A 27,445-nucleotide genomic window follows, 5' to 3' on the forward strand; every position below is an offset into this window, starting at 1 on the left:
AGAGCATGATGAGCACATGAACACCTCATGCTAGACTAATGATTGGCTCACGTAGCATAACACTCTCTTTGTCTGTGGGCAAAAGCAAGGTTACATTCCTTTGATTTGTTACTTTTGAGTACCAGGCAGAGCAAGCGCAGTGCTGGAGGGGAGAGGATGATTCATTTTTTACTGCACACAATAAACATTGCACGGCTGAAGCCAAAGCTTTTTCTTCAAGTCATCTTGGTGTGAGACTGATTTCTTACTGATTTTCTTACTGATGTCGAGCTGGATTCTCGACACTCTCCCTCTTTAATTCTTTATTAGTTTTAAAAACAAAACAAAGACTTATAAGACTTATGATTATTTGGTTCTGTGTTTTCAAGAGAATCCATCAAGAGTGCCTATTTTGTGACTTGCAGAGATTTATAAGATTTCTCTTTATTTGGTTTTGCAGAGGTTGCATATTTCATATATTTCATACTGTTCAATGTTCTGTATAGATTATATAAAGAGTTTATATTGATATCGCATTGTTGTACTTGGTCATCGTGTTGCCTTGTATATTACTGATAATTGTTTGCAACACAGGGGTTTAATTGTGTGGTTACTAATTCTAACATGACTTCCAGTCCCTCCATTGTGCTTCCTAAGTTTCATTTTACAGCTGCACACTTAACTTTGTCTCTCCTAAATTATTCTGTTATGTTAATTCTGTAGTTAATTCATGCAGAAATCAATCCAGACTTGCTAAAGAATTTATGTTGTTACAATGTTCTTTAAAATATTCTCTGCAAATATTCCACTCTCTATTAAATAGTTGATCTGTATGGTCTCGGAATCTTGATGTTAATCTTGCTAGTTCTTCATATTCTAACATTTTATTTTGCCAATCTCGTTTTGAGGGAGTAGAATCTCCTTTCCGTACCTTAGCATGCACAGTGTTACTTTTCTAGAAGAAGAGGTGCCAGAACTCACCATGAGCACCTCCCTCATTCTCTTAGGATGGCAGTGGCAGCGCCCTTCTGGGAAGAGATGGGACTTGCCTTTTTGAACTCATGGGAAGATGAAACAGCCGTTTTCCAATTTAGGGGACTTCTTATGTGGATGCTGGAAGCAGTGAGATATTCTCTGGACCAAAATAAGAAGACACTACAGGACTTAAACCTCTTGTAGTACACGAATAGGTGGACTCTGGCTTTTGCAGAAAAGAATAACCCACATTATTATTATTATTATTATTATTATTTACTTAGACCCCGCCCATCTGGCCCACTCTGGGCAGCTTCCAACAGGAGATTAAAAATACATTAAAACTTCAGCCATTAAAAAACTTCCCTAAACAGGGCTGCCTTCAAATATCTTCTAAAAGTCAGATAGTTGTCAATTTCCTTGACATCTGGTGGGAGGGAGTTTCACAGTGCGAGCGCCACCACCAATAAGACCCTCTGCCTGGTTCCCTGTAACCTCACTTTTCTTCCCTCATCTTATTGCAAAAATTGACTTTCCTGATGTGTTGCTGCTTTTATTTTTCAGCACTGTATGCTCTCTATTTAGAAAATACAGTCTTTGTACCTGCTCCTTGTTTTGTAACTCCCATGTTTTCCTTTTTTTTTTGTCTGTACTTTTGATTTCACATTAATAAAAAAAGATATTAGCTAAACAAACACCAGACCACAGGAGTGCATATTACCCATAGCATATTTATTAAGTTTTGTTAATAACATCCATTTACTTGATTAATAAATTTAATGCAAAGAAGCTGGATACACACACACACTGCACAATCTGCGCACAAACATGCAGTTATTGTAGTACAATTTTTTGGGGGGGGCGCTCCTCTTAGTGACTGTTTGGGGGAATTCTGGCCCCAATGAGGCCTAAAAGCACTTTGTGGCAGTCAAGGAATCTGAGGGAAAAGCCCTGTATCTCTCCAACTCTCCGCTGCATCTCTCCAACTCTCCGGTTGCTGGCTTGTGGAAGACGGTCAGGGACTGCCAGAGTAGGACTGGTGTTTTGCAACTGCCACCTCCCTTCGCGTCTTCACTGCGCTGCTTCTAACCCCATCTGGGTAGGCTTCCTCCATTTCACCACCACCTTGACCCAGATGTTTGCACCTCGTAGGCCAGGTGGGCCCCAGATACTGGGGGCAGCCGTTACTGTGGCCTCGTGGAATCTTACTAACCTCTATTCTTAAGCAGAATAGAATTCAAAGTGGGTTGAAGGTTTGGTAAAATGCCAATAGCAGGAGTCCGGCTTTTGGGGGGCTTTATAAAGTACAGTGGTACTTCGGGTTAAGTACTTAATTCGTTCCAGAGGTCCGTTCTTAACCTGAAACTGTTCTTAACCTGAAGCACCACTTTAGCTAATGGGGCCTCCTGCTGCCTCAGCGCCGCCGGACCACGATTTCTATTCTCATCCTGAAGCAAAGTTCTTAACCCGAGGTACTACTTCTGGGTTAGCGGAGTCTGTAACCTGAAGCGTATGTACCGGTAACCTAAGGTACCACTGTAGCTCTTATAGTCTTCCCGTTCTGCTCAGAGCTGTCAACTTTCAGATTTGAAAATAAGGGATCAGCAGCCTCACCTGTCCCGGGGACAGTCTATGGCAGGGGTCTGCAACCCGCGGCTCCGGAGCCGCATGTGGCTCTTTTACACCTTTGCCACGGCTCCGGGGCAGATACTAGCGAGGGGAGGAGGTGCATTGTGCGCCCCGACACTCCCCACTGTGGCGGGCGCTGTACTGGCTGTGACGTCGCATGGGGGCAGTGCGTGCGTTAGTCACGCACCGTCCCGACGTCACCTTCCCACCTGCTGTCAGATCGCGGCTCCAGAGATATATTTGTTTTAAATGTTGCAATGGTTTTGCGGCTCCCAGTTTTTTTTTCTTCGGAAACAGGTCCAAGTGGCTCTTTTTGTCTTAAAGGTTGCAGACCCCTGGTGTATGGGATATCTAACAATCCGGGATAGCAGCAGGAAGCAGCAGGAAACGGCGCTGGAATAAGGGAATTTCCCACAAAAAAGGGGGAGGTTGACAGCTATGGTTCTGCTCAGTAAAGAGCCCTCACGCCAGATAAGTGAAATACACATTCTCTCGCTTGGCAAAGGATGTTGGCTTAAGAAAGGACACTGCGTTGCCCCTTGGACATGTCAGAAACGGGGCAGACTCTACAAGCATGGCTCCCCCCCTAGGCTGCTATGGAAACGCCACCCTCTACAGCGGATCCCAGCTGAGAATGAAACAGATCCCTTGTCTTTGGAGAGAAGGCAGATCAAGTCTCTGGCTCTCCTACAGGGTTCTCTTCAATTGCCACCTCTACTTCCACCTGGGGTGGCTTCTCCTCAGCTTCCACCTCCAGCGGCCTCTCCTCAGCCTCCACCCCAGGATGTCTCTCCTCAGCTTCCACCTGGGGCGGCCCTTCCTCAGCTTCCTCCTGTCCCTCAGAGGGTTCCTGAGGCAACGGCGTTGCGTCCTCTTCGGCAACGGCCCCGTCCTGGGGCAAGGCGGCGTCCGCGGGGGCTGCCTGCTCAGAGCCGCCTGCTCCATTGTCGTAGCTCTGGAAGCTGCTGCGCACCTTCATGATGTACTTGTGCAGGACGCTGGTCCCGTTCAAGGGGTTGTCTGCCGTGCCGTTGTCGGCCACTGTGTGGCGCAGCTGCTTCATGTCGGAGAGGAGGCGCAGCACAGACTTGTTTAGCTCTGTCAGGCGGTTCCCCAGATCTGCGGGCAAAAAGTGTGGGATGTGATCCGTGAGAGGCAGTCAAGTACAACATTCCTAGAGAAGACATGCGAGAGAATATTTGGTCCAGCCAGTGGAAACTTCCTGTTCCTCCTGGCTGAAGCATCCTTCCTTTTGCATGTGATAGAAGGTGGGCCTGTCCAGGTAACAAAAGGACGAGTCACGCAGCATACCTCCCTCTTTTTAACTTCTTCTTCGCTCGACCAGCTTCTAGCTAGGACTGCTCTGCCAGCTCTCAGCTAGCAGAAGCACTGGGATTATTTCCCCATATGGTGTAGATCCATATGTACATATTTGTAACTAAGTCTGCCTTTAGGAATCCAACTGTGAACTGATGTGAGTAAACTTCTTTTATTGACTTTCAATAAGGGGCAATGGTGGTTGGAAGAGAGAGAGGCCTCACAGAAAGAGATACAGGAGCCAAGCAGAAAGGGAGCAGGGAATGCCTGCCAGTTGGTTTGGACTCCCAGAATCTACATCAGAGCTGGCTGGGGCTGATGGAGCTGTGGCTGAGACAGCTGAGGGCACCCGGTGTCAGACTTGCGCACGACCGAGCCACTCCTCTGGTCGAGTCCTCCGACGGTGATTAACGACCTGAGCCTTTGATGAGGCCCCAGGCACGTTCCCATTACGCAGAGTATCCAAGCAGCAGCAGAAAGACGAGAAATATGAGCGAGATTGCTAAGAGTTTTATTTCTAACTACGCCGACAGAAAAGAATATACATCCTCTCTCTGTGAAAGCAGAGAGGCAACTGGTACAAAGAAACAGGAAACCAGTAATATCAACATCCGTCTCCCGTGAGACTTCCAACAGTCTGGAATCTCTGGAATGTAAACAGAGTCTTGTGACTCCAAAGCACTGCACAGTGGCACAAACAGAAACCCAACACCCGGTTGCAGAAGACTGGCAGGGAGGGTGGTGGGCAAGCCCTTCTGGACATGGCACCCCATCGGGATCCCCCTTCCGAGGCAACACTGCTTACCTTTCCTGCGGCTCTCCTCAAACTCCCGCCGGGCCGTGTCGATGTAGCGCTGCACCAGCGCCTTCAGCACTTGGCGCCGGTAGGCAGCGCGGCCCTCCATACGCTGGCCGCCCTCATCCGTGGAGGGGTTAGACTGGGGGGCAGAAGGGCAGAGTCAGGGGGTGACAGAGTTCCCAAACGAAACATGACAGGAGGGGGTCACACCTCCCAGAAGGGCCCCGGGGGGAGGCCTGCATCTAGAAACGAAATTCCTGCAGATCTGTTATGTAAGGTTGTTAACAAAGAACAACAGCTGCAGTTTATGTACAGTGGCTGCAACTGGGCTGAACCACAGGTGATACAGGTTACACGGAAAGGGGGAGAATGTTACGCTATTCCGTTCCACCTTAACAGATGTGTGGCCTTGTTGTATGTCACATGTCTGTTTACATTCCAGCACAGCTTGCTGGGAACTTCCGTTTGTGCATAGCTTTTGCTTATGCTGCTTGCTTGGACACAAAGGAGAGAAGACATGTTTTTCCCTTTGTCCTGATGCTGAATAAAATGTCGGTAAATACGCTTCACACAGCCTCTATCTGCCCTTCTGTTGCGAAGAGTTCTTTTACTCTGCTGGCTTGCGTGCTCAGCTTCTGAAGGTTTCTGAAGCTCGAGTCGCAGTTACACGCTGATCCAAGGACTGGAGATCGCCCGGCTACTGGCCGGTGGGCTGGAGCCAGCTGGGGGGCTGCCAATTGCCCCCGTTTCCTTGGATGCATCCCAACAATTATGGCACCAGGAGTGCACAGGCTTGTTGGTGCAGCACAGAAACACTTGGCCTAACTGCTTTTTAATTGATGCAACAGTCTTTTATAAATGTCACTGAATGGAGGAAAAGGGGTCCAAAAGGTAGTGCGTGGAGGAGTCAGGGGGAGGTACGGACCTGACCTCCTGGCAATAGACTTGCTGCTGTATACTGGGAGGGAGAGTGGAAGGGGCAAGGCAATGGGGAGGTCATTCCTGTGCAAGCTCACCAGCAGGAGCCCCCCCCCCACACACAGTGGAGAGGTGAGTCCACCGCTGGGAGGTCAGGTAAGCCACCCTAACCCAAGGTCCATTGCTGTCAGTTCAAGAGGGCCTGTGATGTCATGAGTGTAATAATAAAATTTAAGGTCTTATATATATATGACCCAGAAGCTGTACGCCGGCTCCCTCGGCCAATAAAGCGAGATGAGCGCCGCAACCCCAGAGTCGGTCACGACTGGACCTAATGGTCAGGGGTCCCTTTACCTTTTTATATATATAATAAACGTTCATAAATGTACCAGCCAAGCACGTACATAGATCAGCACAGGAAGACCGACCTGAAACCATTTTGACTTCCAAGCTGACCAAATGTTTTTCTGCAAAGAGGGAGGAGGTGGAAAAAAAAACCTTCCCATTGTCTCAGGAATTGGGTAATTGCCATTTCAAAGGAATCGGCAGATTACCAGGAAAGGCAATCAGATAAGGTATTATCAGATAACCTGCCAGACAGGAAAAACAACAACATTCAAATTTCTGTTGTAGACCACCTTTTCTGTGATGCAGGTATGATGTTTGTGGGGAGTGGTCTTGGGTTATATCCCTTTCTGTGATGTATGTATGATGTATGGAGGGGTGGTTTTGAGCTCCAGGGCAGGGAATTTAAAATGTCTTTATAAGGCCTTGCGCGCCATTGTTCTGGGTTCCTCCTCCCTCCTGTGTGTGTGAGGGGAGCACCCTGTTGCAACAGATCATTAAAGATCAGGCTTACTAGCTGCTTTGCTTTTCAATATTCTCTGGTTGGCCTCTGTTATTTTCTCTTACCAATAGGGAACCTATGTAAGGACTCTATACGGGCTCTTGGATACCCCATAAGGGAATAAGGGCAGATTTTTTTTACAACATCAGGAATCAAGGACCCCCACCCCACCCTCTCAACTGCTACTGCCAAGAGGCACTCGTGGGGCGGGGAATGGGCATGTCTCCCCCAATCTCCCCAAAAGTTGAGGAAGAGAGCACGACAGCCCGCTGCAAGCAGAGTCGTGGGTGCAAGGAACACCCCCTTGAAACAGCCCCAAAGGGAACTTACGATGGTTGAGATGGGAGGGTATTTCTGCTGGCGCTTTGGTTTGTAACAGCACAGGAAGCGGAAGAGGCCCCTGGGAGAAGATGGGGGAAGAAAGAGGTGAGCCGAGAGGCCCGTGAACAAGGCTGACTGTAATGTTTATTATTAATAATAATAAATCTAACTAAATTTACATACTGTTTATTTGAAAAAAATATATATCCTGTTTTACAAAAGAGAAACTATTCATCAAGATATTTAAATAACAGCCAAGATTAAAAACATACTCAGCATCAAAATATAAACAAAATCAGAAATCTTTTTTATTGATTTTATTTATTGATTGAATTTATATACCACCCTATACCTGGGGGGGGTCTCAGGTTGGTTCACAGAATAAAATCAAGATATAAAACCACAAAAAACCTAATAAAAAAATAAAAACAGTAACCTGATATGCCCCCCCAAAAACACATTTTAAAAGGGCATAGGATCTTGAAAGCATTACACATAATAAAAGTTCATTTTAAAATAACATGACTGAATAGCCTTGCCTAGGGGGAAAAAAAGTTTGGGGTGGGATCCACAAATAATGCAATGATAGCTCCCTGCTATTATGGGCTGTCACATTCAAGGACTGGTTCCCGGTAAATGCAGAATAATAAGAATAAGAATAAGAATAAGAATAAGAATAAGAATAAGAATAAGAATAAGAATAAGAATAATTTATTATTTATACCCTGCCCATCTGGCTGGGTTTCCTCAGCCGCTCTGGGCGGCTTTCAACAGAATATTAAAATACAATAGTCTGTCAAACATTAAAAGCTGCCTTCAGATGTCTTCTAAAAGTCTGGTAGTTGTTGTTCTTTTTGATATCTGATGGGAGAGCGTTGCACAGGGCGGGTGCCACCACCGAGAAGGCCCTCTGCCTGTTTCCCTGTAACTTGGCTTCTCACAGCGAGGGAACTGCCAGAAGGCCCTCGGAGCAGGACCTCAGTGTCCGAGCAGAACGATGGGGCATTGTGCTTGTAAAAGCAACTCTTTTGCAGAGTCTGCCAATCCTTAAGCCAGTCCTCTGCTGCCGAGGGCTAAGTTTAACCCAGAACTATCAGAGTCCCCCCACCTCAAGGGTCTCAGGAGCAGCCGGACAAATTACCTGATGGCGTAGAAGATGGACTTTGGTGACGGGATGATGTTGAAGGGCACTGGCAGCGTCAAGCCTTCTCTGAAGAAAGACAAGTAGAGCTTGGAGCGGGCAAACTTCCACTCCACGTCGGCATCGTTCTGAAGAGCACAGGAGAGAAGAGGCGGCAAGGAAGACTCTGGTAAATACGGTGGGAGCTCTTTATTTATCTAGAGCATCTTTGCCCTGCCCTCAAAAAGTATCCCAGAGGACCTTACAGAAGATCAATAGAACTATCAAGAAACAAGACAGTGCTTGCCCTCAGGAATGTGAGAATAGAAGAAGCTAGGGTATCCCTAAAAATATAACTAACAATATCAATAAATGCTGATTGGTTCCACACACAAAAATGCTGTTACAAAGACCTGCCTAAACTATATAGTTTTCCAAAAACCAAAAACATCTGAAATATAGCAGGGATGGTTTCTGGTGAACCTCTACTGGCAGGGAGTTCCACAGGGCACTAAAGTGATGGCCAAGCAAATGTCAGAGGGTTACAGGGAACCATCAAACCCATCAGAGGATCGCGGTGATCTCAGTGGAGAATATTGAATCAGTCTAAAGCCATATTTGGCCCAAGTTGTTTAGGGCTTTGTGAATTAACGCAAGTACTTTGAAACTGGCCCAGTAGCAAATTGACAATCGGCCTGGCTCTCTCAGCAGTGGAGTAGCACGTTGCCAGTGATCGGCTCCTGTAAGTAGTCTGGCTGCTGCAATTTGCACGCGTTGAAGCTTCTGGACCCAACACAGGGGTAGCCCCATGGAAAGTGTGTTTCAGTAACCAAGTCTTCAGGTCTCCAATGCAAGGACCACTGTGGTTAGGCTGAGCCAGTCCAGGAATGGCCGAAGATGATGTATACTAGGGGTGGCATACATAGCCAGGATTTGGGTAGAAATCACTGAAATTCCGGGGAGAATCCGTACATATGGCAACCCATGCTGGATGTGTAGATTTTGGCATATTTCCTTAAAAATAGCTCAAAACTTCATTTTTTTGAGTGTGATTTTTTGGGTGTCCAGATTTTTCACTTTTTGAAATATGGCAACCCTAACTTATAGCGGGTGGCATTGTGGGTTAAACCACAGAGCCTAGGACTTGCCGATCAGAAGGTCAGCAGTTCGAATCCCCGCAACGGGGTGAGCTTGGTCCCATTGCTTGGTCCCAGCTCCTGCCAACCTAGCAGTTCAAAAGCATGTCAATGTGCAAGTAGATAAATAGGTACCGCTCCGGCGGGAAGGTAAACGGTGTTTCTGTGCGCTGCTCTGGTTCGCCAGAAGCGGCTTAGTCCTGCTGGCTACATGACCCGCAAGCTGTACGCGGGCTCCCTCGGCCAGTAAAGCGAGATGAGCGCCACAACCCCCAGAGTCGGTCACGACTGGACCTAACGGTCAGGGGTCCCTTTACCTTTACTTTAACTTATACCAAGTCTGACAATGGAAAGGACCATTGTGCATTATCCATTTGGGGACTGATGGTGGATATGAACTTGGAGAAATTTGGGGAATTCCATCAAAAATGGAAATCCCTGCCATTTGCATTCTTGGCAGTAGCCTGAAAATGTTACAGGCGTAATTATTTACCGCACTGACACTTCGCTTCCTTTGAAATATATTAAATAATGAAGGAATGTAAGCTTCAGCCACAGCAGATAGCAGCACGAATAGCACAGGGTTTAGTGGAAGCTGAACTGTAGCGGAACAGAACTGATTTTGACAAATGCCGAACAGGAGAGAAATCACAGCCTCCTTACATCCCTAGTGGCAAGTCCATGGTGTGTGTACCCTATGAAGTGGGGCATTCGCCTGTCCCTTTATATACCCCAGTCCCATTCCAGTGCACCTTAAAGGCCACCTCTCAATCCCCTCCCCCACCCCCGGCAGCAGCACTCACCTCAATTTTCTGGAAGCAGTTGGTGATCATGGCAATGAGCATGTTGAGGAGGACGACCACCATGACGATGGTGAAGACCCCATACAGCACCCTCCCCACCAGCTGAGCCATGAGGAACCGGGGCATGTCCACCACATCGTGCTCTTCCATCCCAAGCATGGTCCAGAAGAGGAACTGGAATGTCTCGTTGAAGCTGCATGGGGGAAGGGATAGCAAGCTGAAACAGCTGGGGCAGCAAGAGGGTGACTCCTCCCTACAGCGTTGCTTCTTTACTGCATTTATATTGTGATAATAATTTTAAGGTCTTAGATATATAATAAACGTTCATAAATGTACCAACCAAGCATGTACATAGATCAGCACAGGAAGACCGACCTGAAACCAATTTCACTCCCAAACTGACCAAATGTTTTCTCTGCAAGGAGGGAGGGGGTCAGGGAGCCTTCCCATTGTCTCAGGAATTGAGTAATCACCATTTCAAAGGGTGACAGACTATCAGGAAAGGCAATCAGATAAGGCATTATCAGAAAACCTGCCAGACAGGAAAAACAACACTCAAATTTCTGTTGTAGACCACCTTTTCTGTGATGTAGGTATGATGTATCTGGGGGGTGGTCTTGGGCTACACCCCTTCTGGGATGTACCTATGAAGTATGGAGGGGTGGTCTTGAACTCCAGGGCAGGGAATTTAAAATGTATAAGGGCAGGCACACCTTTGTTCGGGGTTCCTCCTGCTTTCCTGAGTGTGAGGGGAGCACCCTGTTGCAACAGATTAATAAAGATCAGGCTTACTAGCTGCTTTGCTTCTCAATATTCTCTGGTTGGCCTCTGTTCTTTTCTCCGACCGATAGAGAAACCTACAAAAGGACTCTATATGGGCTCTCGGGAACCCCATAAGGGGAAAGCAGCAGGTTTTTTCTTATAACATTCAGAAAACCTCTTTATTCAATATTTATTCAACGTGAATCCTGATCTACTTGCTCAAAGCTTATGCGGATGTTTGATTATATCCAGTCTTTGCTGAGCGTTCCTTTATATTTGTTGATTATGGCGTGCTTATAGGAGAATGAGCATGCCGATTTCCTTGTGGGGTGTTTACATGTCTTCCTGTTAATCATTCATTCATCCCACATGTTTCAATGCATTCTGCTATCACATTCCAGACTGTGGATTTGCCGCACTAGAACAACAGAGCTCCTGAATTCATTTTAATTCTGCAAACCTAAAGTTCCAGCACACGCTCGAATCCTTCTTGAAAAATACTAATAGCCTGGGGGGGGGCACCCACAGGTGATTCACCAATTGCCTCTGGCAAAGTTCTGCGATTTGCACATGGTGGTGGCACTGACATTTGATTATGGATTTTCTCCTGAGATCAAAAAAAGGACTGCAGCCAACCTTGTTTTTCGTACTACAATCGTACCATGGAAATCAAACGGAATCCATTCCGGAAGTCCATTTGACTTCCAAAACATTCGAAAACCAAACCACGGCTTCTGATTGGCTGCAGGAATCTCCTGCAGCCAATCGGAAGCCACAGAAGCCCCGTCGGATGTTCGGCTTCCAAAAATAGTTTGCAAACCGGAACAGCCACTTCCGGGTTTGCGGCGTTCGGGAGCCAAAACATTTGGGAACTAAGTTGTTTGACTTCCAAGGTGTGACTGTATATTGATTCCGTGTGATCTGATTGTGCTTTCTGTAGAAAGTACAAGCAGGTTGGCGTACCTCCCCAGCTTCTCAGACTCTTGGTAGTGGACGTAGATGTTGTTCATCCCACACAAGAAAGCAGTCAAGATGATCATCATGATGAACATGAACCTGGAGAGGGGAAGAAGCACAAGGAACCCAAAAAGCTAAAGAAAGACCTAACACCATCTGAAACAAAGTCAAGAAGATAGAGTGGGTTTAAAATATGTATCCTGGGTGTCCACGGCCCAGGTGAAGAGGTGTGCCCTTAGCATATGATGGAAGCTATTCAATGAGGATACTAGACACACCTCCATGGGGAAGGAATTCCCTGAGTCGAGTCTGCCCCAGATAAAGCCCTCTTCCAGGCTGCCAGACTTCTGAGGGCAGTGGAACTACCAAGAGTGGCCTCTCTGCCCATCTCAATGGTAGGGAAGGAGGTGTTCTTCCATATATTTGGGGTCATCTGAGTCATTCAGGACAACTATCTCATGACACAGACACAGGCTGCTGCCCAGTGGCATAGCGTGGGGGGTGCAGGGGGGGCCGGCTGCACCGGGCGCAACATCTGGAGGTTAGGGTTAGGGGGCGCAAATCCACGGGTTAGGGGGCGCAAATTACTTGCCTTGCCCCGGGTGCTGACAACCCACGCTACGCCACTGCTGCTGCCCCATTCCTGCCAGCTGGGCTTGTGCTTGCTACTCTGTCCTCCTTGCCAAAACAGGTCTCTGCTTCAAGGCAAGAACTAGTCATGTCCTATATTGGGACTGCATTCAGGGGCCAAGAAGAGAGGTGATGCCCCAGAGACCTGGGATGTAGTGATCAGGTGGGATTGCCATGAGGAATTATAAAAAATCTAGAGCAAGCCATTTGTGTCAGCAAAGAAAGCATTGCGTTGACTGGGGTTGAGACATTTTGATATGATTTTTCATCAATCCATGACTCTGCATCCCTGTCCTATTTCTCTTGCTTGACATGTCACGTACACAGCCCAATTGCTAGTTGCTGCATCAGGCATCCTGGGTCATAAAAGATAGTAGGCAGTTTCTTTTATGTAGCTATTGTTAGTTTTGTTAATCTTAGGGCCAGGAAGAGAGTTCAGGAAGAGAGTTCACAAGGAGATGGTAAATATTGTTTACTCCTGTTCAGCATTCCTCTTCACTTCCTCTTTTATTTACTCTGAATTGCATATGCATGCTCAAGTAGGAAATTAGCTCTTTGTAGTTTTAACTTTGTCCCCACGTGGGGTTTTTTTCAAATGCTCAGAGGAAATTTGATTGGTTCTTACGAACACTGTGTAAAAGTTCTTTTGTGAATAAAACGACCTGGGCTGGAGGGTGGACAGGAATTATTATTATACGCACTCCTCCCAGAGTCTTGCTGGTTCAAGCCTCTGTGTATTCTTATTACAGTGGTGCCTCGCAAGACGAAATTAATTCGTTCCACGAGTTTAGTCGTCTTGCGATTTTTTTCGTCTTGCGAAGCACGGTGTCGGGAAAGTTTTGGAAAAGCTTCAAAAATCACCGAAGTCTTTAAAAACCTCAAAAAAAGGCTACCACACCGCGTTCTATTAGTTGCTCCTCGAAGTCAAGTCGCAACTGTATTAACGGTGTTAAGAAAAAGGAAACAAACTTGCAAGACGTTTCCGTCTTGCGAAGCAAGCCCATAGGGAAAATCGTCTTGCGAAGCAGCTCAAAAAACAAAAAACCCTTTCATCTAGCGAGTTTTTTTGTCTTGCGAGGCATTCGTCTTGCGAGGTACCACTGTATCAGAGTCTAATCCTTCCATTGCTTTGGGAACGCCACACTGGGAGACATGGGATTCACTGAGAGGGAGAGAAGGCTCAGTGCACTGCAGGTGCAAGGAGGATGGCAGGGAAGGATCCTGATTCCCTCACCCCCATCCCCCTAAAAAACCTGATCATGTCGTCAATCATCTTGCCAATGGAGATCTGCAGGGTCCCCAAGGTTTCGTGGGCGGGCAAGATGGAAGCCAGGCGGGTGAAGCTCAGCATGCTGGTCACGGCAAACAGCACCTCGGCGATGAACTGGGGGTCTTCGGTGTGCCACTCCTGACGGTCTGGGTCAGAAAGGGGAGGAAGGGTCAGGGAGAAGGAAGGGGCATCTGTGCTGGGTGTGTGGCGCACATTATGGGGCAAGGTTTATGTCGGTCACAGCCCTTCCCTGTTCCCATGTCTGAAGCCTTTACATTCCAAAGGCTGTCTTCCGCAAGCTGGGACCCTCCAGACAATCTGAACTCCCATCAGCCCCAGTCCATTTATTATTATTATAGTAAATAATTTTTAGTCATTTTCAATTAACCAAATTACAATGCCAATTCAAATACAAATCAACCACATTGCCAATTATAAAATTTACATAGCCCCTCATGCTTCAAGGTCTAATAATTCGGTTTAATTCTGCTTCCAAACTATTGCTCAGCCCAATTACAATCCAGTCTTGCTAAAATCCGTTATACCACAGCTACAATGATTTAACTTCAATTCGTATTAACACATTTAATAATTTATAAGTTCGCTAGTGAAGTTCTCCTTCTTCTTCCTGCGTGAGGTATCAATTAATCCTTCATGCCTAAACTTATTACTATTATATTTTCCTCACACAGTTCCGTTTCTCATTGCAATCCATATCTATACTCCCGACTCCCTTCATCTTCACTTGCTGTATGAATTATTATTAGTAGTAGTATTCTCAGGGGGTTGCCAAGTCATTAATAAAGCATTGGCTCCTCCCCCCACACCATCCTTTAGATCGAATGAAGTCTTCTTTCCGATTTAAATCTGTAGGGCCTTGTAGCTTTTCAATTCGGCAGTTTTTGATCTTGTCCCATCATTACCAGCAGGTGTCTGTACACTAATCCTAATTAAATTCTTAACGGACAGAAGAACCGCTGCTTCTTAATGGCGGCGCTGGAGGGTTACCAACAGGCGAAGTGCTTTTGCACTCAGCGCCTCCCTGCCTCCAGCACCATGTCAGAGAGAAAGCCAGGTATTATTTATTTATTAATGTTCTATCGAATTCACAAGCCGATGCACCTATGGAGTCAGTGCCCAATGCAGAAGAAGGAATGAGACCCCGGCTTGTGGGAGGTGCTCACCTGCTTTCGTGTAGTAACGGCATTCTGCAGACTCCTTGTTATCCAGACAGAAAACACGGCCCTGGAAGAATATCAGGAGCCTGAGGACAAAGGAGGCCAAGTACATGCTGAGCATGACGATGTCCAGGAAGTTCCACCAGTCCAAGAGGTAGCTGCGGAAGCCCTCGATCCAAACCTCTTTGCACTCAAACCAGAAGAAACCTGGAGGAGGAAAGCACAGGGGATCAAAACCCACCACTGGCCACAGCTGGAGGAGGGGCAACCTTGGCTGGTCCTTGCCATGGCCCAGGGCTCTGGATCCCCATCCTTGGGGGAAGAGGCCATGGGTTCAGGGGACATCTCGGGCCGCGAGGAGTGCGTATCCTGTGAGCTAGTCTTTTGATCTCTGGCTCCTCAGAAGTTGCAGCATCAGGTGGTCTGTGATGCCAGCCCCTCCCTGGCCTGAAGAGGAGACCATAGTGGAGACCCAGCCTCAAGAGCTCCTAAAACAGGCTGTGTCTTTTTCAGAGGCTTTGCCCATAAGGGATGGCTGCTCAGAGGAAGCCGCCGACCTCTTTGAGGCTCCACCTGGGTTGTCCAGCTGCTGAAGCAACATTCAAGCCTGCCTTGTCCAACTTCCACCCTAGGCTCCCCTGAAAACTATCCAGAGGGCAACCTCTCTTGCTTCTTTGCCTTTTTGGTTTTGACCTCTGCCTTGCCTGATATTGCTTATTTGGGACGACACTCTGCTTGGACTGACTTTGCCCTGCTAGAACCTGACCTGGCTCTGTTTCTTGAACCTGGAAGTGGTCCCAGTGGTATGTGAGCTGGTGTCCCTGACTCCATCAACCAGCTGGGACTACTGCCAGGGGCAGAAAATCTGTCAACCTCTGATGCCTCTTCTCAAACTCTTTTTCTCCACTTAAGCTTACCCTCTTTGTCTCTGTTTGCCCATAACGCTAAGGTCACGGCTTCTTCAGACTAACGATGGTTTGTCTGAATGGGAATACCCAGCCCTGAATGTGGGAACCCAGCCCAATCCATGACTTGTTTCCTGGCAGCAAACCACGATGTGAAGCAACCATTATTTTTTGTTGGCCTGTAAACTGTAGCTTGTTAAACTGTGGCCTTTAAAATAATATTCATCAGCTGGTCTGTTCTGTATGGCATAAGGCAGGGATGTCCAACCAGTCGACCGTGATCAACAGGTTGATACTCGGGTGATAGCAGTTAATTGCAGGCTCATTTTCCTCTGGGGGGGGCAGGGGAGAGAGAACATCCGCCCCCGCCCCCTCGCTCTGTCCTTCATTTGCAGACGATTGAAAAAACGGAAAACGGAGTTAATCGCTGCATGCTTTATTTTTTGGTGTGCGATTTATGGCCTAGCCCCACCTAAAAAAAGCAAAATAACCTTGGCGCCCCCCCCCCCACAAGTTTTTATTCTGGGAGTAAATTGCAGCCTCTTGGGAGTTGGATATCCCTGGCATACAGGAATTGGGTCTTTAGTGTGGTAACCTATTCTCTGCAACTTGAACCCGACACACATCAGGCAGATGCCATTTCTATTGTTTTTTTCAGTGCCTGCTGAACTCTTTCCTTTTACAAGAAGAAGAAGAAGAAGAAGAAGAAGAAGAAGAAGAAGAGGAGGAGGAGGAGGAGGAGGAGGAGGAGGAGGAGGAGGAGGAGGAGGAGGAGGAGTAGTTTGGATTTGATATCCCGCTTTATCACTACCCAAAGGAGTCTCAAAGTGGCTCACAATCTCCTTTCCCTTCCTCCCCCACAACAAACACTCTGTGAGGTTCATGGGGCTGAGAGACTTCAGAGAAGTGTGACTGGCCCAAGGTCACCCAGCAGCTGCAGGTGGAGGAGCAGAGACACGAACCCGGTTCCCCAGATTATGAGTCTACCGCTCTTAACCACTACACCACTCTTTTAAGCAGAGATCTTTACCCGGACAACACATAATAGCCCAAACAGAGTGTGGGACTGAGGGATCCGGGTGTCAGGAGCTTATCCTACACTCGAGTAGGACCCTGGCAGAGACACATGCCCAACTGGCATGTTCCCTCCCTCCTGGTCGATGGTTTGGGAGCTTCAAAAGCTTTCTTTAGCCCGAACATCACAGCGACCAATGCCAACAGACATTGGCACACTTAGGAATCCACAGAGCTCAGCAACTCAGCATTTTGGCTAATCTACTTTATTTACATATAAACACACATGGAGCACTGCAACATGGCTCCCTCTCTCTCCAGCATCAAACAGCAAAGAGAAAAAGGACAATAGTTCCACTTGATGGAACACAGCGACACAAACAGCCTGTCTCCATCACTTGCCATTCTGTGGAGTCAAAACATATACAGACATGTGATAGACATCAATCCCATGACTGCAATCATGGAGCAGGAATTCTAACACCAGGTTGCCCTCAAGGTGGTAGTGGAGAATTATCTCCTGCCCACATCCTTGCCCTCCCCTGCCTGTCTGACCTGGGCCACACAGACCTGCCACCCATATCATGTGCAGCGACGTCTCCCACATGTCCTGGTTCCGCCCCGAAAAGGTCTCGCTGTTATGCTCCAGCACCAGGGACTCTGCCAGCAGGAAGACCAGGAACCAGACATACGAGGCCGAATGCAGAAGGAACTTGATCACGGGAATCTTCAGCATTTTGCCAAACTGAGGAGGAATGAGATCACACACAGTGAGTTGCACACAGTGTTTTAAAGAGGGGGCACACACACCATGGTCGTACATCAGCCCCCCCAAAACCAGATGCCCCTAGGTGTTTTGGGAATTGTAGTCTAAATTTTAATGTATTTTTAATTTTAATGTATTTAAAATCTTTTGTTGGAAGCCGCCCAGATTGGCTGGGGAAACCCAGCCAGATGGGCGGGGTATAAATAATAAAGCTGACCTGTCTGTTGTGGAGGCCGAGAAAGGAGCCCGGCCACGAACCCCTCACCTTGGATTTGGGGGCCACGTAGTAGACGAGGCACAGGAACGGCATCCCCATGAAGATGGAACAGGAGACAAAGACCTTCCAGAGATTGGTACTGCCTCTCCAGCTCTGAAGGCTCCCACACCAGATGGACGACAGCACTTGCTGGCAGATGGGGTGGGCGACAAACTGCGGGGAGGGGAATTGTCAGATTGCATTTCTTACTGCAGAAAGTATTGATCTGATGTGCAGAGATCTTTCCTATTCTAATTAATTCTTTTTTTATTATTCAATTTCCTTTTTCATTCATTACATACATCTCATATCCATGACATTTACTATGCATTCCTCCCACCCACCCCTCCTAGGCTTCCCTCAACTTCCGCTTCTGGTTTGTTTCCCCTTTCGCCCACTTTGCTCCCTCCTAAAAGAAAAAATACTAATAACATATTTATACAATAACATCAAACCTAAAAACATAAAGATGAAAATAAGTACACCATTTTGTTTCTCTATCTTCTACACATTTTCTAATGCTAATGATGTGAATGTTTATTTAAATCCTGCCATCAAGTCTATAGACTTTCTTTGTTTCTGCAAATATAATATAAATGGTTCCCATTCTTTTTCAAAGTCACTGTTGTCTTTTTCTCGTAGTCTGTCTGTCATTTTTGCCAGTTCTGAAGAACTGGCCTATACTAATTAATTCAAGAGGGTTCTGGCAGCTTCTCTGTGTGAAAGAAACAAGCAGAAGGTTCATTGTGTTTGGGTTATTCCTTCAGAGAAGCTGTGAGTACAGCAGGCTTAAACTGGTTCTCTTACCTATTCTGTGACGGTGATGCTGACTATAAAAGTAAGGCCAGAAGGAGCCTGGCTTTCACTTTCACTTTCTCTTTCTATCTCTTTTCCTTCCGGTGTGCTATTCTGTACACAGTATGCTTAGTGTTAAATTTTAGTATCTTATTTATAAGTTATTGTAAGTTTAAGTTAAGTCTGCTGCAACTGGATTTCTTATGGACAGTGCCAATCCTCAATGTATTGAATTTGGGACCATTATGCTCATCTGCCTTCAGTAGCAGTAAAGCTCTGCTGGATGAAATATAATTGCCTCTGGTCTATTTTTTGGTAATCCTGCAACGTGTTAAAGTTTTTACTCTGCTAACTATACATTGGAGTTCTGCTCTGGATCAATATTGAGTAGAATTCATGACAGAAATAAGATGAAAAGGTCTCTCCTGGTTCAAAGTCAGGGGTAGGCAACCTAAGGCCCGGGGGCTGGATTTGGCCCAATCACCTTCTCAATCCGGCCAGAGGACGGTCCGGGAATCAGCGTGTTTCTACATGAGTAGAATGTGTCCTTTTATTTAAAATGCATCTCTGGGTTATTTGTGGGGCATAGGAATTCGTTCATTTTTTTTTCTTTCAAAATATAGTCCGGCCCCCCACAAGGTCTGAGGGACAGTGGACTGGCCCACGGCTGAAAAAGATTGCTGACCTGACCAAAAAGCAAGGCCTGCCTGGTGGTCTCAGGACTACCTCCCCCAAAGTGCCTGTCAAGTATGTTGGGATACTGCCAGGGAGATAAAGTCCATCATGGCCCCCAAGCCGGCTGCCGGACGATCCATCGATCTCCTGTAGTCACGCAGTATGAGCGATTAGCGACACGAGTTTCCTGAAAATACCTTGCCACATTCCAGGGCTCATGCACACTCTTATCAGCAGATAATGCACAGCCAGAAGTCGCACTCAGGAGAGCATTATTTACAAGCTTTTATTCAGCGTTGATCAGAACAAAGAAAGACATGACTGTCTGTGTCAGTGTCTCCGACAGAGAGAGAGAAAACGAAAGCAATAGGAAACATAAACATCCTGTGAACAGGACATGCGCAGACTCTGTGACTCACAAAGCCTGCTCCCTTTTAAGGTGGAACGGAAATATCCTAACAAAGTATACCTCCCCGCCCCCAATCTCCCTCAGCCTCACTTGGCAAAAACACAGCTGTAGGGATCTGCGCTTCCTCAGCTTTTCCATTGCTGTTTAGGGTCTCATTAAGAATGGCTCTGAAAAACCCTTAAAGGTTTACAGTGGTACCTCAGCTTAAGAACAGCCCTGTTTACGAATGATTTGGTTTACGAACTCCGCAAAACCGGAAGTAGTGTCCCGGTTTGCGAATTTTACCTCGGTCTAAGAATGGAATCCAAACGGTGGAAGGGCACCGGTGGTGGGAGGCCTCATTAGGGAAAGCACAGCTCACTTTAAGAACAATTTTGGTTTAAGAACGGACTTCCGGAACGGATTAAGTTCGTGAACCAAGGTACCACTGTATATGGCCAGTATAAGCGTGAGATGGACACCAATACAAGAGGCAGGATGGACTTTTGAATAAGGTTGTTGGTTTGTGAAAGGCAAGACAGCCAGATATACTGGGGTCTTAAAGGTGCTTGGGGCGGTTTCTGAAGACCTCTCCACTGTGGCCAACCAGATGAGGCTAGGAAACCACGAGGAGATTACAAGCAACAGCTCTCTCAAACCTGATTCCGCACATTTCGGCAACCCCTCCTGGATCAGGCCAATGGCGCATCCAGTCTCACAGTGGCCAACCAGGTGCCCCCCAAGGGAAGTCCACAACCAGAACGCAAGTGTCATGGCATCTCTGACAACGTAAAATGCTGCTGGCCATTGTGGCTGGCAGTATGTGAGACCCCCTGCCCACCGCAAGACCTTCCTTCCACCAGCAGCAGACACTGGTAATATGGTGCCCTAAGGACAAAATTTGGCACCCTCCCCCCTCTCCATTCTGCGCATACTCTCAAGCGTGCTACGCCATAGTTTTGCACCCCCTTGGCTCGGTGCCCTGTGCAGGAGAACGGCCCACACTGCCTTAAATCCGGCACTGCTCCCATCTGCCCCCGGACCATGTTCCTCTGACAAGCTCACCCGCTTCTGGTTGTAGTTGACAGCCAGGCGAAGCCTTGCCAAGTTGGGGATGCCCTCCTCGAAGGCCTGGTCATCGAGGTCCTCCTCTTCCTCGTCATTCGAGGAATCCGCCACGTCATTCAAGACGGCCGTCACCTCGCTCTGGTTGCGGCACATTCCCAGCAGCTCAAAGGCAAACTCCTGGCACAGCTGCTCCAGGGCCAGGTACTCGGGCTGGACGGGGGGACAAGCACAAGGCACGGTCAAGGAAGGGTCTGGCTCTGACTTGGACAAGGGCCCACCCCAATTCTGAAGAGAACGGCTTTTCTGTGTGCAGAATCTGAACTGCCCAGATGCATAGCGTGGTCTACATGGACTCCCCACCCCAACTCCTTCCTCTAAAAAGAATTAGGCTTGTGATGTGAATATTGTGGAATTAAAAAGCAACGTCGATGTCAGGGCTGAGGAACAACCGGTGGCCTTCCAGATGTTGCTGGACTCCCAGCCCACATGGCCAATGTTCAGGGATGATGGGAGTTGTGGTCCACCAGTAGCTGGAGGGCCGTAGATGTTCCCCACCTTGACCTACTGTCAGGCTTTGGGGAATCGGATCCCTGCCTCGGTGGCAGTAAATAAGCAGATCAAATGAAAAGAGTATTCTTACCAATTTACCGTAGATTCCAGCGTATTAGGTGACTGGGTGTATAAAACGACCCCCTGGATTGGCAGCTGCCAATTGGGGGGGTCGACTTATACGCCCAGTCTTATGCGATGCTAAGCCAGCTTCGCTGGACGGCTTCCTCCCGGCGTGGAGCCCACCGTCCGCTTCCCTGCGAACGCATACTCGGCATATAAGACGACCCCCGACTTTTAAGAGGATTTTCCAGGGTAAAAAATTCGTCTTATACGCCAGAATCTACAGTATTTAATAATCACAGCAAGTGACAAAGGAAGGCATATCTCTCTAGAAATGGCGTGGCTTCCAGTAGAGGCTCACCCCCTCCGTCCGCATCAATCTACATCACTCCAACATTGGGTAATCTGAGCTTGTTGCCACTGGGCTCTCTGTTCTATCACTCTCAAAGCCTGTCTAGTCGTAGGCGAAGGGGGGTCAGGAATGCCATCCAAGGACACTGAATCTGCCAGCTGTCTCTCTCCTGGTGTTTTCTAGCTGTTCCTCACCCAGTATTTCCCAGATTTTCCCCTCTATACTATGCCCCTCTGCAAACCGCTGTTCTAAATCAACACTGTCCTCCTGCCCTTGGGAAGGTTGGGGGGGGAGGCTCCCACCATTCCTCCTCAGTCCAGTCCCTGACACCTACAAGGTGGGTACGGCCAGAGACAGACCTTGAATTCAGGCTCTTTCTTGGAGAGGCGCTTGAGCTCTCGGCTGAGCTTGAAGGCCGTCAACATGGCGTCTTCGCTGGCGATGGAGAGGTGCGCCCGGCTGGCGATGCCCTTGTAAGTGTTGATGCGAGAAAGCGAGAACTTGAGCAGGTCAAACTTGCGACCGTTGGAGCACTCCAGGCAGGAGCACGAGACCTTGTGCGGCCCCGGGATGGCGTGGCCCTTCTTCATCAGCATGTCCACGATTTCGTAGAGGTCCTTCTCGCAAGCCAAGGTGAGGGGCGTCACGCCCGGGGCAAAGCGTGAGTTGTCGATGGAGTTGTCAAACAAGGCCGAGGAGAAGGACTTGATGTCCATCTTGCGGCCTTTCTCCTGGTCCAGGCGGTCCAGCAGCAGCTTGACCACGGTGGGCTGGTTGGTATCCACGGCAACCAGCAAGGCCTCGTGGATCTGGCGGAAGTCAAACTTGACAATGCGCAGCAGCGTCTTGGTGATCTCCTCGCCGCCCGTGCGGATGGCCAGGTTGAGAGCCTCTCGCCACGCCCGGTCCTCGGCCTCATCCAGCTGCCTCAGGATCCCGTCGCTCACCTGCAGCAGCTGCTGGACCTTCATCAGCTGCCCATCTTGGATGGCATTGAGGAGGCCTTCTGGGAACTTCAACTTCTTGTTCACGATTTCTTTCCAATCGGGTTGCTAAGGGGGTGGATGGAAAGACAACAACAGTCAATCTCTTTTTTCCCATTTATTTATTTATACTTTTCAAGTGTATACATTTCACTAATTTTATACATTTCACTAATTTTACAAACATTTTGACATTTCAAAACTTAACTTCCTTCACCCTCTTTCTGCGGTTTCTTAAATTTACTTTTAATATCTTCTGCATATCCAAATTAACTTAATTTGCTCATTTATTTCATCTTCTTTAAATATATAGAATATGTGAATTCTCTAATGTTATCTATTCCTTCAACCAACAAAAAAAGGGAAAAACCTCCTCTTTCTTTTGCATCTATCAATATGATATTTTTTATTCTCGGTTTTTCCCCTTGCCAAATATATTAAGAAATATTTTTTTGCCATGCATTGAAACAAACTGTCTTGCCAATCACTGGAATCGATTGAAACAAAAATAACATTCTTGGTAATACAGTCATCTTTATAGTCAACACTCTACCGAATAGTGAAAGATTTTTAGCTCAAGACTACCGCCCCCCAATACATCATACATACATCACAGAAGAGGCGCTCTACAGCAGAAAACCTGTCTGCTAGGTTACCTGAGAATGAGCACTGATTGCATTATTTGGGCAGTCTGGCGATACCTTTGTGATGATAAATACTCAGTTCCTGAACCCAGGTCATGGGCTCACCCTATTCATACACAGATATGCCCTTAAGACAGGATTTATGAGCACAGAGACAATGGGGAGGCTTTTCCCATTTCCTTTCTCCTTGCAGAGAAACATTTGAAGTCAATTCGGGAGAGACAAAATGGTTTCAGGACTTGTCCTGTACTGATTCAGACATGTGGTTTATATATTTGTGTATGTGTTTGCCTGGTACATTTATTTTATATCTTAAGCCTTATAATTCTCATAACACTGGGAAGGAGCAGGTCTGGAAGCAGAGGGGCTGAGGGATGAAGGCAGGAGCAGGGGGCTGGGAGAGGGGTGTCCTCACCCAGGGAACAAGGAAAAAAGGAGATGGTCTAACCCTTAGCACTCCAGAAGTAGCTCCTGCCTGCATGGAAGGCCAGAGGGGACAAAGGCACTCACGTGGCCATTGCCATCCCTGGCAGGAGCTCTTCTATTCAAACTCCCCCTTGGCAAAGCAACTCATTACCGTATTGGTCCGAATATAAGCCACACTTTTTTTTCCAAATTCCCATTGTGCAGCTTATATTCGCCACCCTACGGTATTGCTGCTGAAACAGGTCCCACGAGGGCCTTCGGAGGTGCGGGACGGCACCCATCTCGACTGCATCTCCCAAGCCCCCCTCCCCAAGCCACTGTAAGGAAGGGGGGAGGCCGCCAGCAAAGCACCCCCACCCCCAGGAAGCATGGGGCAATGGCATGCAGCCCGCCTGCCTCTCCCAAGCCTCCCGCAGCGCTGGCTTGGGGAGGTAGTAGTGCTGGGAGGCGGGCTGCAAGAAGATCAAACCTATCCATTCTGAAGGAAATCAGCCCTGAGTGCTCACTGGAAGGACAGATCCTGAAGCTGAGGCTCCAAGACTTTGGCCACCTCATGAGAAGAGAAGACTCCCTGGAAAAGACCCTGATGTTGGGAAAGATGGAGGGCACAAGGAGAAGTGGACGACAGAGGACCAGATGGTTGGACAGTGTTCTTGAAGCTACCAGCATGAGTTTGACCAAACTGCGGGAGGCAGTGGAAGACAGGAGGGCCTGGCGTGCTCTGGTCCAGGGGGTCACGAAGAGTCAGACATGACTAAACGACTAAACAAAAACTACAACAACAAACCTGCCTTGGCTGATATAGAAAGGTAAAAGGTAAAGGTAAAGGGACCCCTGACCATTAGGTCCAGTCCTGGCCGACTCTGGGATTGAGGCGCTCATCTCGCTTTATTGGCCGAGGGAGCCGGCGTACAGCTTCCGGGTCATGTGGCCAGCATGACTAAGCCACTTCTGGCGAACCAGAGCAGCGCATGGAAACGCCGTTTACCTTCCCGCCAGAGCGGTACCTATTTATCTACTTGCACTTTGACGTGCTTTCGAACTGCTAGGTTGGCAGGAGCAGGGACCGAGCAACGGGAGCTCACCCCGTCGCGGGGATCTGAACCGCCAACCTTCTGATCAGCAAGCCCTAGACTCTGCGGTTTAACCCACAGCATACAAATTAAAAGTGAAATGAGAAAATGTAACACTGCTCTCAGAAGGGACGGAAACGGGAAGGGGGTGGAGAGCAGAGCAGATGTTTGGAGATTTCACAGCGAGGGAAACTGATGCTGCCATCTGGATCTTGAGTCAGACCTTTTCGGCTCTGTGGCCAGCAGTGCTGCAGATATCGGGCTCCCACCAGATGGCACTTAGAACAAACCTTTTCTGGACAGATGTCCACCCTGCCAGCCAGGTGTCATCGGCACCCGCTTGGCAAAATGCCTTAAGGGGTCGTGTTTATTTGCTGCAATTGCTCACGTCACAAAAGGCGATGGAAAGAACCAACCCGGCCCAGGTGGTTTCCCTGCCTCCCCAGAGCCCCAACTCATTACCTCTTCTGTAATTAAGTCCCTCGCTTTCTGCTTGCCATTTCCACTTCCCCTCTTGGCTGCGCCCGATTGAATTCGCAAGCAGTTGCCTTGGCACAGGAGGGCCAAATGGATTTGAAAATGAGTCCCTGGGGAAACTGCTTGTGAGGAAGAAGGCGGGGGGGGGGGCTTGCTGACAGCCACTCGGAAAAGGCCCAGGTAACAAAGCTAAGAGGGCTGCATCTGGAGTGGAGCACCTCCCCTGCTATCCAGAGAGGCCTGCAGGGTGCCCAAGAGGCATTATCCGGGTGGGGGATAGCAAAGGAGACAGAGCTGTTGCCGCATCAGGGTTTGCATTGCTGCCGGCCATTTAGCACCCAAGAGTAAATGGCAGTGCAATGGAGAGGGAGCCTTCGTGCAGGGTGGCTAAAAAGCGAGGCTGCAGGACCTCTGTGACTCTCTCTTTATATATATATATATATATTGAATGATTTTATACTACAAAAAATAATACAACCATACTACCACAAAATACAATTGAGAAATAAAAATTACGTACATCAATACTTTATTATTTATTTACTGTCTTATTTCCTCCCAAACATCACATACAACACACACACACACACAAAAATAATAATGAAAATAAATATCCCCCCCTTTTATCTTAAAAAATCTTTTCAATTCTGACTTCCTTTCAAGTCCCTTCGCATATGTTTTATCTTATAACTGAATGTGGATGACAATTAAGGATTTATTGTGTTTTCTGAATGTATTGGAAATTTTATATAGAAAGGTTTATAGTTTTGTGCACATTCAAAGGACCTCTGTGACTCTCACCCAGAGCCCAAGGGCAGGAGGAGCCGGGCGTTGAAGCAGGAGCTAGGATGCGGGGGCAGGAGAGACAGGCAAGGGAGCAACTACCTTTCGCTACAGAAACAACTGTAAGAGTAATTCCTTGGATCGGCACCAAGGTCTGCAGTAGTTGCAGTCCAGCAACTACTGGACAAGTAGTTCAGACAATCTTAGCAGAGAAGCAGACAGCAGGGAAGCATTTGTGTCTGTCTGTACACACATGAAGTGTTGGGGAGCCCCTGTCCCTGCTCTGCACTCACCGTGATTCCATCGAGCTCCAGTGCCATCTTGCCCAGGGCAGACGTGCCAGCTCCTTACAGGTGTGACTGGCAAAGGATGCTCCAAGTCCTTCCCCTTCCAGCAGAACGAAACCGGGGAAGGCCTGGCCGAAAAGAAGGTGCCCGGCTTCTCCTGAAGGCTTTCCTCTCCAGCCCTCTGCCTGTGTGGATCTCTTGTTTTTCCCTGGCAGGGGCAGGAGCAGGCAGGAGCGCAGCGGGGCCCACCTGCCAACCCCCCAGGGGGCTGGGTTGCCACATGAACGCCATGGGCAGCCTCCAGCAAGGCCTCACCCTGCTCCCCCAGGAGCCTGGGCTGTTTGTCACCGCAGCCGGTTCCTGCTCTCAGCTCCCTCCTCCCTCCCTGCCTCTCTCCTTTTGCACATCTGCCCTGCAAGTCCCCAGCCCCTTCCGTCTCTCTTTCCTGCCTCAGGCCAACATGGAAGGCAACTGGGGTGGCAGAATGGAGCCTTGAATGGATGGCGCAATTCTCTCCTTTTGTGAGTTCCTTTCCAGGTAATTCACTGGGTGGGTTGAAGTCAATTCAGCTTCTGTTCAGTTTTCCCCGCCCCGCCCCCCGGTCATTTGGGGCTTGCTTTATTAAAGAGAGGGGCGCAGGTGGCGCTGTGGGTTAAACCACAGAACCCAGGACTTGCCGATCTGAAGGTCGGTGGTTCGAATCCCCGCGACGGGGTGAACTCCTGTTGCTCGGTCCCAGCTCCTGCCAACCTAGCAGTTTAAAAGCATGTCAAAGTGCAAGTAGATAAATAGGTACCACTCTGGCGGGAAGGTAAACGGCGTTTCCGTGCGCTGCTCTGGTTCGCCAGAAGCGGCTTAGTCATGCTGGCCACATGACCCAGAAATACTAACTGCGGACAAATGTCAGCTCCCTTGGCCAGTAAAGCGAGATGAGCGCCACAACCCCAGAGTCGGCCACAACTGGACCTAATGGTCAGGGGTCCCTTTCCCTTTATTAAACAGAAGAGTGTGTGCTTCATCAAGGAAAGGTTTTCTCCCTCTCATAATACTAGAGCCCAGCGGGACATCCAATGAAACTGAATGCTGGAAGATTCAGAGGGAAGAACCTCTGCGCAATGGAACTTTGGAACTCACTCCAGCTGGAGGCAGTGCCTGCTTCCAATGTGGTAATAGCTTCCAGCACCATTGCTAGTGTTACAAGAATTCTAAGTTCTCAAATATAAAATAAATGTTCATAAATGTACAAGGCAATCACATACATAAGTATATAAACCATGTGTCTGAAATAGTACAGGAGAGC

General features: G+C 48.1%; 1 protein-coding gene across 1 annotated transcript; it reads right to left on the bottom strand.

Moving 5' to 3' along the window:
- Positions 1 to 1,688: 1,688 nt before the first annotated feature.
- On the bottom strand, positions 1,689 to 26,627 carry LOC310705062 (short transient receptor potential channel 2-like). The gene is made up of 13 exons (XM_083499401.1): positions 26,152 to 26,627; positions 21,832 to 22,524; positions 20,506 to 20,718; positions 17,592 to 17,756; positions 17,131 to 17,305; positions 14,648 to 14,848; positions 13,447 to 13,609; positions 11,570 to 11,662; positions 9,845 to 10,037; positions 7,927 to 8,054; positions 6,795 to 6,864; positions 4,706 to 4,838; positions 1,689 to 3,702 (listed from the first exon to the last, which is right to left on the bottom strand). Exons 1-13 carry the CDS (start codon positions 26,176 to 26,178, stop codon positions 3,254 to 3,256), a joined length of 2,703 nt encoding a protein of 900 aa, XP_083355527.1. The 5' UTR covers positions 26,179 to 26,627; the 3' UTR covers positions 1,689 to 3,253.
- Between the last annotated feature and the right edge of the window lie 818 nt (positions 26,628 to 27,445).

This window comes from Podarcis liolepis, assembly GCF_965112155.1.
Source record: "Podarcis liolepis genome assembly, chromosome: 4".
NCBI classification, from domain to species: domain Eukaryota; kingdom Metazoa; phylum Chordata; class Lepidosauria; order Squamata; family Lacertidae; genus Podarcis; species Podarcis liolepis.

Excerpts from the sequence above, each read along its gene's own strand:
- LOC310705062 (XM_083499401.1), bottom strand. The coding sequence starts at position 26,178 with ATGGCACTGGAGCTCGATGGAATCACG. Across the intron at positions 22,525-26,151 it reads TGGAGCTCGATGGAATCACG|CAACCCGATTGGAAAGAAAT; the intron begins GTGAGTGCAGAG and ends CCACCCCCTTAG. Across the intron at positions 6,865-7,926 it reads TCCATCTTCTACGCCATCAG|GGGCCTCTTCCGCTTCCTGT; the intron begins GTAATTTGTCCG and ends ATCTTCTCCCAG.